At 29.2% G+C, this 15,337-nt stretch overlaps 1 protein-coding gene across 3 annotated transcripts; it reads right to left on the bottom strand.

The window, feature by feature from the left end:
* Positions 1–1,396: 1,396 nt before the first annotated feature.
* On the bottom strand, positions 1,397–14,976 carry LOC107887177 (prolyl 4-hydroxylase 1). 3 transcript variants are annotated; one of them, XM_016811338.2, is made up of 12 exons: positions 14,849–14,976; positions 14,272–14,319; positions 13,772–13,840; positions 13,243–13,295; positions 12,653–12,718; positions 11,708–11,782; positions 11,144–11,218; positions 3,236–3,306; positions 3,106–3,157; positions 2,524–2,610; positions 2,229–2,321; positions 1,397–1,636 (listed from the first exon to the last, which is right to left on the bottom strand). In XM_016811338.2, exons 1-12 carry the CDS (start codon positions 14,910–14,912, stop codon positions 1,529–1,531), a joined length of 861 nt encoding a protein of 286 aa, XP_016666827.1. In that variant the 5' UTR covers positions 14,913–14,976; the 3' UTR covers positions 1,397–1,528. The 3 variants fall into 3 exon arrangements, with proteins under 3 accessions (XP_016666827.1, XP_016666826.1, XP_016666829.1); XM_016811337.2 differs by having other exon boundaries at positions 14,272–14,322; positions 14,849–14,953; XM_016811340.2 differs by lacking the exon at positions 1,397–1,636 and having other exon boundaries at positions 2,228–2,311; positions 14,272–14,322; positions 14,849–14,968.
* Positions 14,977–15,337: the final 361 nt, after the last annotated feature.

Here is a 15,337-nt window from a genome sequence, read left to right as displayed (position 1 = left end):
CATGATTACTTTTATTAGAGTAGCGTAATATAAAGTGTGGGTTGAATGTGGCTACATTGGGGCCGATGAATTTGAAAAATTAAAATCATTAAATGAAATTATTTTTTATGTGACAATTGTCCTGATGATATTATAAGGATGCCCCTTCCTTATTTACATTTTTATCTAGGCGTAGAGGTATACAAATAGTATATTTTAATTGTGACATATATTTTAAATATAATTATATGTTGTTTGCTAGTGTAATTTATATATTTTAAATTTTTATTTATTAATTTCTCATACATTTTGACATATTAAATATTTAATTAAATTTTATTATAATTATTATAAATTATTTGTACTACTTTTAATTATATTATAAACTATTTATGATATTAATTATTTATAACCAGTCAATGGCCAAGAAATATATGTTTAATGTTGGAGAGAATAACCCAACAAATATAGAATGTTAGAATAATGAAATAAAATTATATACAATGTTTATTTTCTTGTTAATTCTATTAGTAATCATATTGTTGAATAATTTTTTAGGGCGAATTACCCAAAAATACTGATTTTTAACCATAAATATCATATTAGGTCGATTTTTGTAAAATTTATTAGATTAGGCCAATTTTGGAGAAGAAAAGGAAAACTAATCCAGCTGAACTCGTTTTTAATGAATATGATAGGGAAACACTTTCAACTAGACACGTTTTTAGCTTTGGCAAATTGTTTAATGTTAGTATTATTATCCTTCAATCCTGGGTTTCATTTTTCTCCTACTCACATTTGTATTTTTTATTTTATATTGTTTTAAACTTTTAAACTTTTTAATTAATTTTTTAACATATTAGTTCTTTAGTTAGATGATTAGATAGTTGCAAATACATCATTGATTCTCGTGTTCAATTTTTTCCTATTCAAATTTATATTTTTTATTATATGTTGCTTCAAGTTTTTTAAATTTTTAATTAATTTTTTTAACATATTAGTACTTTTGTTAGATGATTATATTGCTACAATTACATCATCAAGTCGGAGGTTCCATTAATTTTATAAGCATATTAATGTATTTTTTATTTCATATTGTTTTAAGCTTTTTCTAAAATTAAATGTTAATATCATCTACGTGACAATTCACATGTATGTCACCTCAACAAAGTTAAAAAAATATTAACATTTACATCTATTTTAAAGTGATTTGATAAAAAATGTAAATTTAAGAATTAAAAGAGATGAAAAATTAAATGAATGACTAAAATATTTTTTTATAAAATTAGAGGGTAAAAAAATCATTATACCATCTTTAAACAATAAAAATGAATTGCGAGTCAGATTTGAAAAAACCATTATATAAATTACTAGGTATGCTGTTCCAGTGGCTTTTTCATACTGGCATGGGATACAATTCTCAAAAATAATATTATGAAAATCTTTTTTAAAAAATTATTCGTGGAAGAGATACCCGTATCCGATATCTAATCTGAATCCAAGATAAATTTCTATACATAGGTGGAGAAAGAAGGTTAAGAATTTAAAATTAAGAACTAGGTTTTTTCCTCATCCATTTTGTTGCTGACCATTTCTCACCTGACAAAACCACGCATCCTCCATGCAAGCTATTTGGATCGGACTGCCCGTCGAGTCCCTACCGGAAGCAAGCAATGCAAACAACAAAGATAACCAAATCAGAGAAATCTTAATCACTTCAAACTTAAGGTATCCTACTAGGTACCCTTTCTAGTATGAGATATTGGACAATGCAATCAAGTAGGGCAAATTCCAACAAGGACAATACACTTCCCTAATGTCCAGAAACATTTACCGGAACCAAAAATATTGTTTATCTTGATTTCCAGTCCAATCTCACAAGGGCTATGTTTCTAACTTTTTTATACGAAAACTAAAAGTAGCAAGGGTATTTTCCATATTCTAGTCTGATTACATGATGTATAACCCTCGATATATTCAGCATAGAAACCACATAACAAGTAGCTAAACTGAAACATGAAACCTCATGAGGCGTAATGTAAATAACTATTAGTCTATTTTCCTAAATATTTTTAATTCTTTTTCTTTTTCTTTTTTTAAATTTTCATTGATGGTTGAATTATCCAGTCCAACCAGAATCTGAAAATCCGATGGTTTTGACTTTCAATCCAATATTTTAGTTTGTAACCACAAGTATAGGCAGGCATGTAAACTGGCAATTTAAATACATTGAGAAGAACGAAACAAACCATGCTCCAGAAAAGTACGGCATCTCCTTTTGTCGGTTTTATTGACATCCCTTTAACAACCTTCCCACCACAGCTACAATCGCCTGTACCAGCCTGAGATTACATAACACACTTAAAAAATAATGCAATGAAAGGTAAAGCACCGTATGTTGCTCAGATTCTTTATTTTTTGGAACAGTATTCGTGTTCAATGCTCATGTGTAAAATATGAATATAGGATATGGATACATGTAAAACCTTAGAAAGGTACACATCAATTCATTGTATCTTTTTTTTTTATGAAAGAAGGAATTACCCTAGGGAAATATGTTTCTCCTCCTTCAACATCATCACTAAGATACATGAGCATAGTTGCTATTCGTTGACCGCACTTAATGTTAAACTGCATTTGTGGCAAAGCAAAAGGATCAAGATTCCACCATCACAAGAACAGATATAAATCTAATCCCGACCAATAGATAGACAATGTTTGATGTAATCAAGCCAAGTTAGCTCAAAGCTATAAGAAATTTGGATTCAAGTTCAACTTAAAATTCTAAGTCTTGCAGTTGGACTTGAACTCAATTTGAGATAAATATCGCCTGAGGTTTGCTCAATTAAGCTTTGATTAAACTCATTTAACTAATAAAAAATGAGCTAAATTCTCATACTTGACACCAAGCTTGATTATTTGTGCTTGAAGTTGAGAATTTTTTAATACGAATTAAAAATACAAAAGCTCAGTTACACTCACAAGCTGCTCAAGTTAAACATTAGGATACTCAAACTCAACGCCACAATGACTGAACTTCTCAAGCTGAACCCAAGTAACTTATGAGCACAAATGTCTAGTTTATACCCCTAAGCAAGTCAATTTTGAGAAAAAAATATCACTTACAGGATCAGAAAAGTAATCGTGATGGGGCTTGTAAAACTGATCCTTTTCATACCTGTGATGCATTAGATGTTATTCAGTTTTCATGCTTTTTCAGAAATATTTTACACAAATAATATGTCATCAACCAAACCTTAAAACTTGGATTTGCTCCCCATGTTCAGCTGGTATTTGAGAAAACACTGAAATCCGCTTTTCAATTGCCTTGAGATTAAAAGAAACAAAAAGTTAGGAGAACACTTGATTACACAATTTATTAAGCAATTGGAGAGGATAGATGTAAACAACAACTTGAAATGTTAGAAATGGAAATCTATCATGCATATTGAAACTATACATATGAATATGTGACAGTCATCCAAGTCCAAGTACCATAGAATGCATCCAAAATCTAAAACATAATGATAAGAATTTACATTGGAGAGAAGAACTGCATCTGACAACCATGTCCAACACATTTAGATAATAGCTATTGAGAATCTGACACATATACCCATGTCGAATGCATATGGGTATCCAACACATCCAAATCCAATTAACATTGACAATATAAATTTGGTATCATCATTTATATGCCAATTTGGACCAATGCTTGTACGCTTTACCCCTTAGCTACTAATAAATACCTTCTACAACATTACTCTTTTACTTTTTTATTTTTCTTGAAGTACTCAAGTCTAACATGTTTGGAAATGGGTATGAGAGTGCAATCTTCCTTACACATGAGAAAATAGATAAAAACTGTGGATACCCATGTCGAATGCATACTCATTGTAGAGATTAGACTTTAACCTTAGGTAATTGATATCCCTTGATATTAAGATCCGTTTAATTTTTGTGTATAATAATTTCCCATAAATATTTTGATGTAATATACTACTATAGAATGAGTAAAAAATTGTCTCGTTCTTCATGGCATCAGAGCTAGAACAAAATTTCCCATTGTATATAGCTGAAACAGTTATTTCTAAAAGTAGTAGACCAGCATCAACAAAAGAGAGAACCATGAGTCTTGAGGGAGATCCATCTCATCATTCATTGCAGCTGACCCTTCATAAGCTGAATGAAAAAAGAAAACTACCCGGAATGGGCACAATCCGTGAAGTTGGCCATTGATGGGAGGGGAAGCTTGAATATCCGACAGGGCATAAGAAGAAACCAGAAGAAGATGACAAACGGATAGGTGGATGGTGGTCCAAGAATTCTATGATCATTGCTCGGCTAATTAACTCCATGGAACCTTCAATAGGTAAACCTTATCTTTTTCTTCCTATTGCAAAGATGTTTAGGAGGCTATGAGAGAAACCTATTTAAACTTTGAAAATTTTTCTAAAATATTTGAACAAAAACCAAGCCATGGTATATTACAATGAAATGGTGTCACTATAATAATGACAATGCCTTATTACTCAATACATGAGTAGCTGTTAGAGAACAGCACATTGGGTTGACCCGCTATGAGTATGTTTAATGAATTATTATGTAATAGTCACAATATTATTAAAAGGGGCAATAGAAAATTCCTCAAATTCCTGGAGGTATTGGCTTGGGCCTAGAAACAGAAGATCAGGTAACACGTGAATCCAACGAGTTGGTTTATAATAATTCATGAAGGAAATTATCATATTTCCGCAAGTCAATTAGATGCGAAATATAAAAATTGACTTTTTTTCGTAGCTGCACAAGATTCTACATGGTCACACCCTATAGTTGAAGCGAACAAAATTCAAATACATTTGGTATTGTATTTAGCTATCACATGAATTAAATTAATTTAATTTGATGATTAAATATTGAACATATTATACGTACAAACTTGTTGCACACAAATAGAGAACATATTTAATATTAATATATGAATTTGATTCATAGAAATTATTAATTATACATTTGACCAAAATTATTAATATAAACAATTATAATAATAATTTCGGTCAAAATATAAAAGGACATGGAAAGTGATATTCTTTTGGAAAGAATATAATCCTTTTTCATGACTTTCCATTTGTTTTCTCTAATAATAAGAGAATAATCTCGTTTTTCTTTCTTATATATGATATCAAAAAATAAATAAAAGAAAGATATCCCTTAATGTGTTAGGGTTACAAAAAAAAAAAAAGAGTCTAGCAGCCATATTTGAATTCTCTTTGAAATTGTTCAAAAAGTTTTTCTGTTCGAGGTTGACTAGGTGGACTACGTAGAGGCCGAGACGTTTTTCGTTGAGGCTTGGAATCAACATCAAATCAGCAGAATCCTTTAATCGCTTTTCAATTGAGAAAGTATATCTTCAACTCTAGTCCAACCCGTTTCGTTCCTCGTACATGGCTTCGCTAGGATAATTTTTTCGCTGCGCCACAGGGGGTATCGGCAATCCCAACAAATGTGGTTAATTAATACCCAAAGACAAAATTGTAAAAGTATAATCGCTATAGAATTTTAATTAAGAAAAGGTTTCGATACTTAGATAGCAATAATCCAAAAGAACCAAAATGGTTATTAAACCATTGTTCCTTAAACGTTAGTGGACACTAATGATGATGCTCACTTAAATTAAACTAATTAATTAAATTTAATTAACATATAATTTTAATATAAATAGAAAAGTTAGTGGGATGATAACAAAGTTGTCATTTTCTCAAACCTTCAATGAATATTGAAGAAGAAAAAAATAAAGAAAACACCATTTTGAAGCTAGCATTCAATCACTTGATTATAAGTAATTGAAGTCATTTTCTTATAATTTTTATACATTTGAAGTCATTAAATCTTGATTTAGCTAGTCCTACCAATTTGTGAAACTGTTAAATTTTTTTGAAAGTTGCCATTATTGAGAATTGGATGAAGTAAGTGTAAAATTGATAGAAATTAAGTTTAGTTTATGAGAAGAACTAAATTGTAGAGCTTAATTGTTAGTTTTATACATTAAGGATTAAATTGAAGAAAATGCAATATTATTATGAAATTTCGATAGCAATAGAAAATAGGTCCCTAATGAGTATGTGAAATTGAGTTTTAATCCGAAACTTTAAATCGATAGTTATGTTTGTTCCGAATTCAGGGACTAAATTAAATAAATTAAAAAATATATTTATCTTTGTATGAATGTGATTTGGATGAAAATTGATGTATTATAATTGAATTATTATTTATAGCTAAAAACAACGCCAAGTTGTCGAGAAGGAAAGGAAATGCGAGAGCCAACGACGAGTGACGCAAGCTTTTGGTTTGTATCTCTATGACCCGAGATCAATCTAATTACTGCATATTCATGTTAAACTGCATGATTTAGTAATGAGATAAGCATATAATATTTTTATGAGTTAAATTGTGGTGATTAATATATAATATCAAGAAAGAGGACTAAATTAAATGAAATAAAAAATAACATGATTTAATTGATATGTGGTACTTGGTATGAAATTGAGTTAAAGCATGTTATATGTTGTATTGAAATGGTAAATTGATGATGAATTGAGAATGATGGAATGTGAATTGAACTATGTGATGATATTGGAAATTGGTTACCCTATTAACTGTACAGGTTTATACTTCGGTTTGGCCAATTATGCACTTCGTATATTTGCTTCGGTTTATCCGATTATGCACTTACGTTCCAATATTTTTAGGCTTAGATTATTTTGGATTCAGATCGGGCCCAACGGATTTTGACAAATTCAAATAATTTCAAATATTCTAAATTATAAATATTTTAATTTTGAATATAATAATTCATTTTACTTCTATGATGATAACACAATCCAAATTGATCTTATAAAAAATATTATATATATTTAGTAGAAATATTTTATATAAAATAATTAAAGTTATTATATGTCACATTTATGATTATATCATATGTATATGAATTTCAAAATATTTTTTATTAGAAGAAACATGATTTAAAATTAATTTTATTACTGATGTTATTAATATTTCATAACAAACCATATTTAATTATTTTTTATAATTATAAAACTAATTATTATATTATTAATATATATTATATCATTATATATTTTATATTATCATTAAATTTAAATTTAAATTTTATAGAATAGAATAATTATTAGTCTTATATATTTATTATACATATATAATTATTGAATTAAAAACATGTTATATTCAATTAACATTTCAAAATTTATTCCACTTTATAATTTAACATAAAAATTTATTATTAATTACTTTTGCTATTAATAAAATTTTAATATATGTAATATTTATGAATACATCTTCATAAATTAAATAATTATCATTTATTTATATGTTATTTTTATTTAGAGTAATATATAATATAATTATATTAATTATTAATGCCTATTTCAGTTGTTGAGCTATAAATTCAAGCCATTTCAAGCTTCGAATTGAATTTATCTTGAGCTTAGGATAAATTAGTCTCGAACTTGGATCCTTACCGACTCAGACTTTCTCGAGATTGAGCTTTATCAAGCTCAGGCTTTCTCAAACTCGGACCGTTATGCGTTCAAATCGACATGGTTAAACTTTCGGGCCCGAGCCTATCACACCCTATGTTTAGGACAACAAGTGAATTTACCTTTGAAGGAATTTGGATGTAGTTTGTTCATATTCATGGTAGAAACTGTCGGAAGTTAGATCCTAAGGCTTGAAAACATGTTTTTGTAGGATATGCATCAACACAAAAAGATACAAGTGCTATGATCGACAAACAAAAAGAATACTTGTTTCAATATATATTACCTTCTTTGAAAAGCTTCTAACTCTCTTGAAAAGCTTTTTGAGCCAAAGATTCAAATAAGTATAGAATCAAATGATAGCTTAGATAAAGACCCTGTAGAACCATCTCATAACATTGCTAGAGATGAGAACGATGTTCAAACAAACACCAAGGCATTGCTTGTTTATTCAAGGATGAATTAGAGTCAAGGAAATGAGATCTGCCAAGAATCTACACCCCAAATTGTTCATGATGTTAGGGAATTCTTACAAGGGATAATGTCACATTTGATACTTGTACTTTCATAAAATGTTCATCGCGGTACTTGTACTTTGAAAATATCGTGTTCTATAATGATACATATACTTTCATAAAATGTCCACTGTGGTACCAGAACTATCAATATGTGTTTTATTATGGTACATAATGTTAACACCGTTAGTAAATTGCTAAATCAACCAATGAAAATTTGATACAAATTTTTTTTCCAAAATATCAAGTTCATATGGATAATATAACATTATATGGAAAACTAAATAAAAATTTAAATTAAAAACAAATAACTAAATATATGGTTAATAAAAAAGAAATAAATACTAAATTTACATAAGCAAAAACGTCATCTTCTCCATTTATGTAAATAAATAGTCATCTTCTCCAAAGAGCTTTCCATTTGAAATAATATTTTTTAATTAATTTCTAAATAATATTTTTTATTATCCATGGAAGTACATGTACTTTCATGTAAATTTAGTATTTTCTTTTTTGTTAACTATATGTTACCAATGAAAATTTGATACAAATTCTTCCAAAATATCAAGTTCATATGGATAATATAACATTATGTGAAAACCTAAATAAAAAAGTGAATTAAAAAAAATTAACATATGGTAAATAAAAAAGAAATGAATACTAAATTTACATATGCAAAAACATTCTCTTCTCCATTTAAGTAAATAAATAGTCATCTTCTCCAAAGAGCTTTCCATTTGAAATAATATTTTTTATTAACCATGGAAGTACATGTACTTTCCTGTAAATTTAGTATTTTCTTTTTTGTTAACTATATGCTTAGTTATTTGTTTTTAAAATTTAATTTATTGTTTTATTTAGCTTTCACATAATATTATATTATTCATTTGGACTTGATGATTTGAGAACAAAAAATTTAAGCATCAAATTTTCATTGACTGGTTTAGCAATTCACTAACGTAATAACACCAACATAAAAAAACACACATTGATAGTTCAAGTACCACATTGGACATTTTGAAAGTACAGATAATATATTGGACATTTTATGAAAGTGCAGGACCAAATGTGACATTATCCCTTCTTATAATGACCCCCTAGTTACTAAGTCAAATATTACTAAGTCTAATCTTGTATCTAATATTAATCTCTCGATTGCCAAAAGGAAAAGAGTGAGGAGTTGTGTTAAATACCCTTTGTCCAATTTTGTTTCTTACAAAAATTTATCACTTGCTTTTTTCCTTTTACCTCGCAACTAGCTATTCTGAATATTCCTAAGAATATACAAGATGCCCTAAAGGTTCCGTATTGGAGAGAGCCTATCTACAAGGAGGTGAAAGCTCTTGTAAAGAATAACACGCAGCAAATTGAAGAGTTACCAAAGGGAAAGAAGACGGTTGAATGCAAATGGGTTTTCACAATCAAGTTCAAAACAGATAGGTTGATTGAAAGATGCAATTCGAGGTTGGTTACTAAAGGTTTCACACAAACCTATGGGATTGACAAGACCAGTAACCAAGTTGAATACTGTCAGAGTTCTTTCAATTGCAGTGAATCTTGATTCGCCTCTTCAGTAGCTAGATCAGGAAAATGTGTTCCTCAATAGGGATCTAAACGAGGAAGTTTCTATGGATTCACCGCCTGGATTTGAAAAAGAATTTGAAGCAAAGATGTTCAAATTAAGGAAGTCCTTGTATGGTTTAAAACAATCACCTACAACTTGGTTCGAGAGATTTACCATGTTCATTAAAAAAAAGGGTATTCTCAACGGCAAGCTAATCATACTATGTTGTTTGTAAAACACTCAAATGAAGAGAAGATTGCTATTCTTATTGTATGCGTTCTTGATATCATCCTCATAGGAGATGATGAAGCAAAGCTATTAAAGCAAAAATTGGCCTCTGGATTTGAGATCAAGGACTTCGGAAGCTAGTGGTAATTTTTGGGCATGAATATAGCTCATTCAAAAAGAGGTTTGGAGGTTTCATAGGAAAAAAAATATGTTGATGACTTACTTAAAAAAACTAGAATAAGTCAATGCAAGCCAACGGTGACACCATTTGATGTTAATCTAAAGTTTGGAAACAAAGAAGGGAAACTAGTCGATGTGGCACAATATCATAAATTAATAGGAAAACTTATTTACTCATCGCATGCTCGGCCAAGCATTGCATTTGCTGTCAGTTAAGTGAGTTAATTCATGCACTCACCACATGAAGAACACCTTGAGGCAGTCTACCTTATATTGAGATATATCTAAAAGGTCCTCCAGGAGAAGAGTCATTTTTAGGGAAAAATGAGCAGCGAGGTATCAAAGTTTTCATAGATATAGATTGGGCAAGTTTGATTCAGATAGAAGATCCACCACAGGCTACTGTACATTTGTTTGGGGAAATTTAGTTACTTGGAGAAGCAAAAATCAAAGTGTCATAGCTTGTAGCAATGTTGAAACATAATATCGATCTACGGCTCATGGGATTTATGAAATAATGTTGCTAAAGAAGATATTGGAAGAATTGAAGAAATCTACAACCATGCCTATAAAGCTCTATTGTGATAACAAGGCTGCAATTAGTATGGCTCATAATCCAGTTCAACATGACAGAACAAAGCATGTTGAGATTGACTGACACCTCATCAAAGAGAAGATTTAAGCCGGAATGATTTGCTTACCTTTTATCCCAACTTCATAACAAGTTGCAGATATCCTTACCCAAAGATTGTCAAAGCCATTTTTCGAGTACTTAATTAACAACTTGGGCATACTAGATATCTATGCACCAACTTGAGGGGGAGTGTGGAGATTAGAAGAAATCTTTAGTAATTTTTTACCTTGGATAATTGATACCCCTTGATATTAGGATCCATTTATTTAGGAGACAAATCCCTTAAATTTAGGATTTAGTTTCTGTCTTTTTTGTGTATAATATTTTCTTAAAAATACTATGATGTAATATACTGCTGTAGAATAAATAAAAAACTTCTCTTTCCCTCAATTCTTCACTCATATCCAATGATCATCTCCAAATCCAAGTAAGTCGAAAACATCGAGGATGCGAATTTATATTGGTGAAAAGTAACTAGAAATCTAACCTGTATCATTGGACACTTTCTTTCATTTGGCCTCAAGAACATACCAGAGCTTGTCCTGACCTTACTCTTAATTCCCTGAGAAACAAAGGCTATTTATTAAGTAAGGTCAATTCTTACATTGAAAAAAAAGTTATCAAAGGTAAGAATAGAACCAACAATTCATGTGTTCATTTCATGTTTATGTATATTTTAAGTATCATTATCATGTAAGATCAATTACTACCTTGGTTGATATGCTCTCAATCAAGATTTCTCGATTTCAATGTAAGAGAAGATCTCCCATCACGAATTTCCAAGTGAACTTCAAAAATGGTATACTTTACACAAAAGACGCATACTTAAATTCAACATTTAGATCTGATTCTTTATTTTACTTTAAGTATTCATGTCCAACACATATTTGGACGTAAGTACGAGGAAATGGCACTCCAAATGCATAAGAACACTTGGGAAAAAAATAAACATACTTATAATGGACCCACCCATGTTCGAAAATCAAATCCAAGTTCAAGTAGTATAATGAGGCACCACAAATTCAAGGAAAGAAAAAGAAGAGAAATGTACCATCCCAGTTTTTGCATCCACCACAGTAGAAACTTGAAGACGAGGGAGGGCAATGGCTTTAAGGTAGTCGCATTCCTGCAGAGATCAACAAGAGTGAAGCCAAAAATCCTATATTGTAGTATTGATACAAAAAACTTATCAAATTACAACTTTTTTAGCCAAAATATTTTCTTTTACTATCTTCTAAGTATAGACCTACCAAAAATTAAAAAATTTTCGAAGGCAATACAAAAGGAATAGAGGCAAGCAAGCATGAAGATCATAACATAATAGTAAAAAGTCTATCATGCTAAGTTAGCAAAATAATCCAAACTTATTGGGTCCGGGTCTGATCCGACTCAATCCTATAAGGGCATTTTTCTCAAAAATCGAGTTTGGGGGCAGGGCAGGTTTTAATTAAAATTTTCAAGATTGGATTAAGGTCAAGCTTAGATCAGATTTGTCCTATCCTAAAATATGAACTAAAATGCTTCTCTTTTACTTTTGTAACTATTTATATATTTTTTAATTAAGCATTTTTCTTAATTTTTATTAGATTTTATAATACGTATTTGATTATTCTTATATTTTAATTAGCATTTTTATTTTTTTATAAAGTTGATATAAAGTATTATGTAGGCTTTAGGGATGGGGTGAGAAGTTTTTCCATTTCAGAGTAAGGTTTGGGAGTTCAAAGATTAAATACAATTGGATTTGGCATGAAAGCAAAGTTGGGATCGAGATGAGAAAAAAAGTCAGTTCATCTTGCTCCATTATCATCCCAACTATATGTCTGACATGGATATGATCAAACTTTTTAAAAGTTTTCAATGTATCTAAAGGATCCTTGAAAGTAATATTTTCATTGTCATATGTTGGACAAAAATATTGAATACAAAACTTACGAAAAAAAATGGACAAATAGAATAAGATAAGATACATAACAGAATAACATAAAATACATACCTCATTGCTAAGGAAATTATGAAGTACTATAATTCGAGGAGACCAGCTAATTATTTCAGGTTTGACCTACATCAAAAAATAAAAATAAAAATTTAATAAATTTTTCTTTTCCATTTAAAAAAAGTGTAAGAAGAATCATCTTCCAGATCAATTTTATTTTACACAACATAAAAGATATATAATAAATCAATCCTACAAAGTAGAATTAAATCGAGCGAGCTCAAGTAGTTTGATCTTTATTTTGAACAGAATTTGAGTTTTAAAAATAAAACTCTATCCAGCTCAAGTCGAGCTTAGAGCCACAAATTTTTTACATGCTCAAGCTTGAGCTTCTAATAGCTTAAACCTTGACTCAATTATTCTTCTACTAGATATATTAGAGTTGTACGACACACACACTCAAAAAAAAAAAAAAGAAAAAAAAAACTGCTAACACAACACAAATATATGAAAATGTCAAAATATTCATAATCCAGATTCTTGGCATGTCAAAGGTTATAAAAATTAAAGAATATCTTAAACACAATTATGAAACTAGAAAAAATGAAACACGACATGAATATACGAATGGTTGAGTGTAAAAAACATACATATCCAAGACGCAAAATTTCTGCTTCTTGATCACCATGCCAATGACTCAAACCTGAAAAATTAAAATATGGCTAGAACTTATAAGATTCTTCATCCAAAGTTCAATTATGCTGAAAAACATTCGATTACTTTTTTGTTTGAGAACAGTGAAGAATAGATGTTATTAGACCTCAAATGTGAGTGCCTGGTATGTGTTTAGTATGGATATGATCAAAAAATTTCCTATATATTTGGAAGATCATACTTTTGAATCCATGTCTGGATGTGCTGAAAATGAGTATCAGATATAGATTCTTCAAAGAAGATAAAGATTTGGAATAATAAGGTAAGAACCTCAGTTACTTAGACTCGGGTGCATGCCGAATATGAGTATGTATTCAACACTAGTATAGGCAGATTTTTCTTAACTTTTCATATATTTGGAAGATCTTTGATGGTCACATACTCATATCACATGAGTATCAAAGACTGACAGTTAAAGAAAAAGAAAAATTAAAACAACATAGGTAAAGTAAGAACCGTACCAACCTATTGGCAACCTGAGATGACCATCACTTTGCCTTGTATGCAGTTTTGTAGTAGGAAAGTGATAATTACCTATAAAAGAAGAGAGGAGAATTTTAAAAACATAAAAATTAAGGAAAGAAATATTCAAGATGATGCTAGCTAAAACATTACAAAAGTTGCACTTTCCTATGGTTTAGATTCAAATGTAAGTGTCAGACAGAAATGTGTCTGCAGCCCTTTTCTTATTTCTAGATTGCAACCATTGTACCAATATATAGGAGAGATCCACTTAGGTTAATGTAAAACTAAGTTTAAACACTTGTATAATTTTCTATATGATTTATATTTTAACTAAAGGGTCATTGGATTTAGTAATATAACATAAAGTTTCACATCATTCTAAGTCTCTATCATATTGGTCAAGAATACTTTTTTAATTACATGAAAAAAATTGAAATACCACAATTGTTGCATGAGAAGTTATGCAAACATATATATATATATTCAATGATGAAAAATACCGTATGAATCTTCTAATCTTCGTATGAATGCTAGCTGAAACAAAGCACCTGCTATTTTCCCATATCATAAAAATTAATTTATGAAGAATAACAACAAATCTAAGCAGGAAAACAATTGAAAATCTAATCCATTGCTTCAATGCTAATACAAATTTCAATGTCAGAATTGAAATTTCTCTCTTCAAACATAAAATACAAGTGATAATAATAAGAAATATTTCACAAATTCGCTCATGCCGAAACAAAAATATGATAAAATTATTTGAACGTAATCAAATAAAAATAAAAATCCAGCGAAAACCCCATTTCGTGTCTCAACCAAATGCATCGATCTGTTGAGTTAAATCTCTGGTTTTCATGGTTTGGAAGATATATTTCAAGGAAGAAAAAAAACAAAACCCATGAATTTAAAACTAAAAAAATGGTGGGAAATCAGACAACATTGATGAAAGAGAAAAGAACAAGAGATACCCCACCATTGATGTTTGAAGTTGAAAGATTGAGAGATAATAGAACTTTTTTTTAAAGGAAAATGTAAATTTGGAATTGGAATTGGAATTGGGTGGAAATGACATACCGATAATCATTCCGACAGTAACAAAGGTTAATAAACCGAGAACGATCTTCATAGCAGGAGCCATCGCCTACGGAAGTTGCTTGTGTCGGGTAAAAAAAACTGAGTTTGAACCGTTAAAAACTATTTTTTTATCGCATTAATAAAATTTTTAATTTATCATTTAATTAAAAGGAAATTTATTTTTTATTTTTTATGCCTGTTTTATTATATTGATCAGTTATATATACATTTATTTTTATTTATTTATTAATTATTTTATTGAATTGATGTAGTATAGGTCATTAATTTAATTATAAAAAATTTAAAAATATATTTTCATAATTAAAATAATTTATATTATTTAAATATAATTTAATATTTTTATTAAAAAATATGTATGGTGATATTTGAATTTGGGCTAATTGTCGGGTTAAGAAATCTTTAATTTACCTATCAATAAAAATTTTGTTTTAATATTTTTATACATTTCAATTTTTTTATGTATACTTT

This window comes from Gossypium hirsutum, chromosome A03, assembly GCF_007990345.1.
Source record: "Gossypium hirsutum isolate 1008001.06 chromosome A03, Gossypium_hirsutum_v2.1, whole genome shotgun sequence".
Lineage (NCBI taxonomy): Eukaryota > Viridiplantae > Streptophyta > Magnoliopsida > Malvales > Malvaceae > Gossypium > Gossypium hirsutum.
The sequence above is the reverse complement of the archived record's forward strand: the minus strand, read 5'-3'. Positions and strand labels throughout refer to the sequence as shown.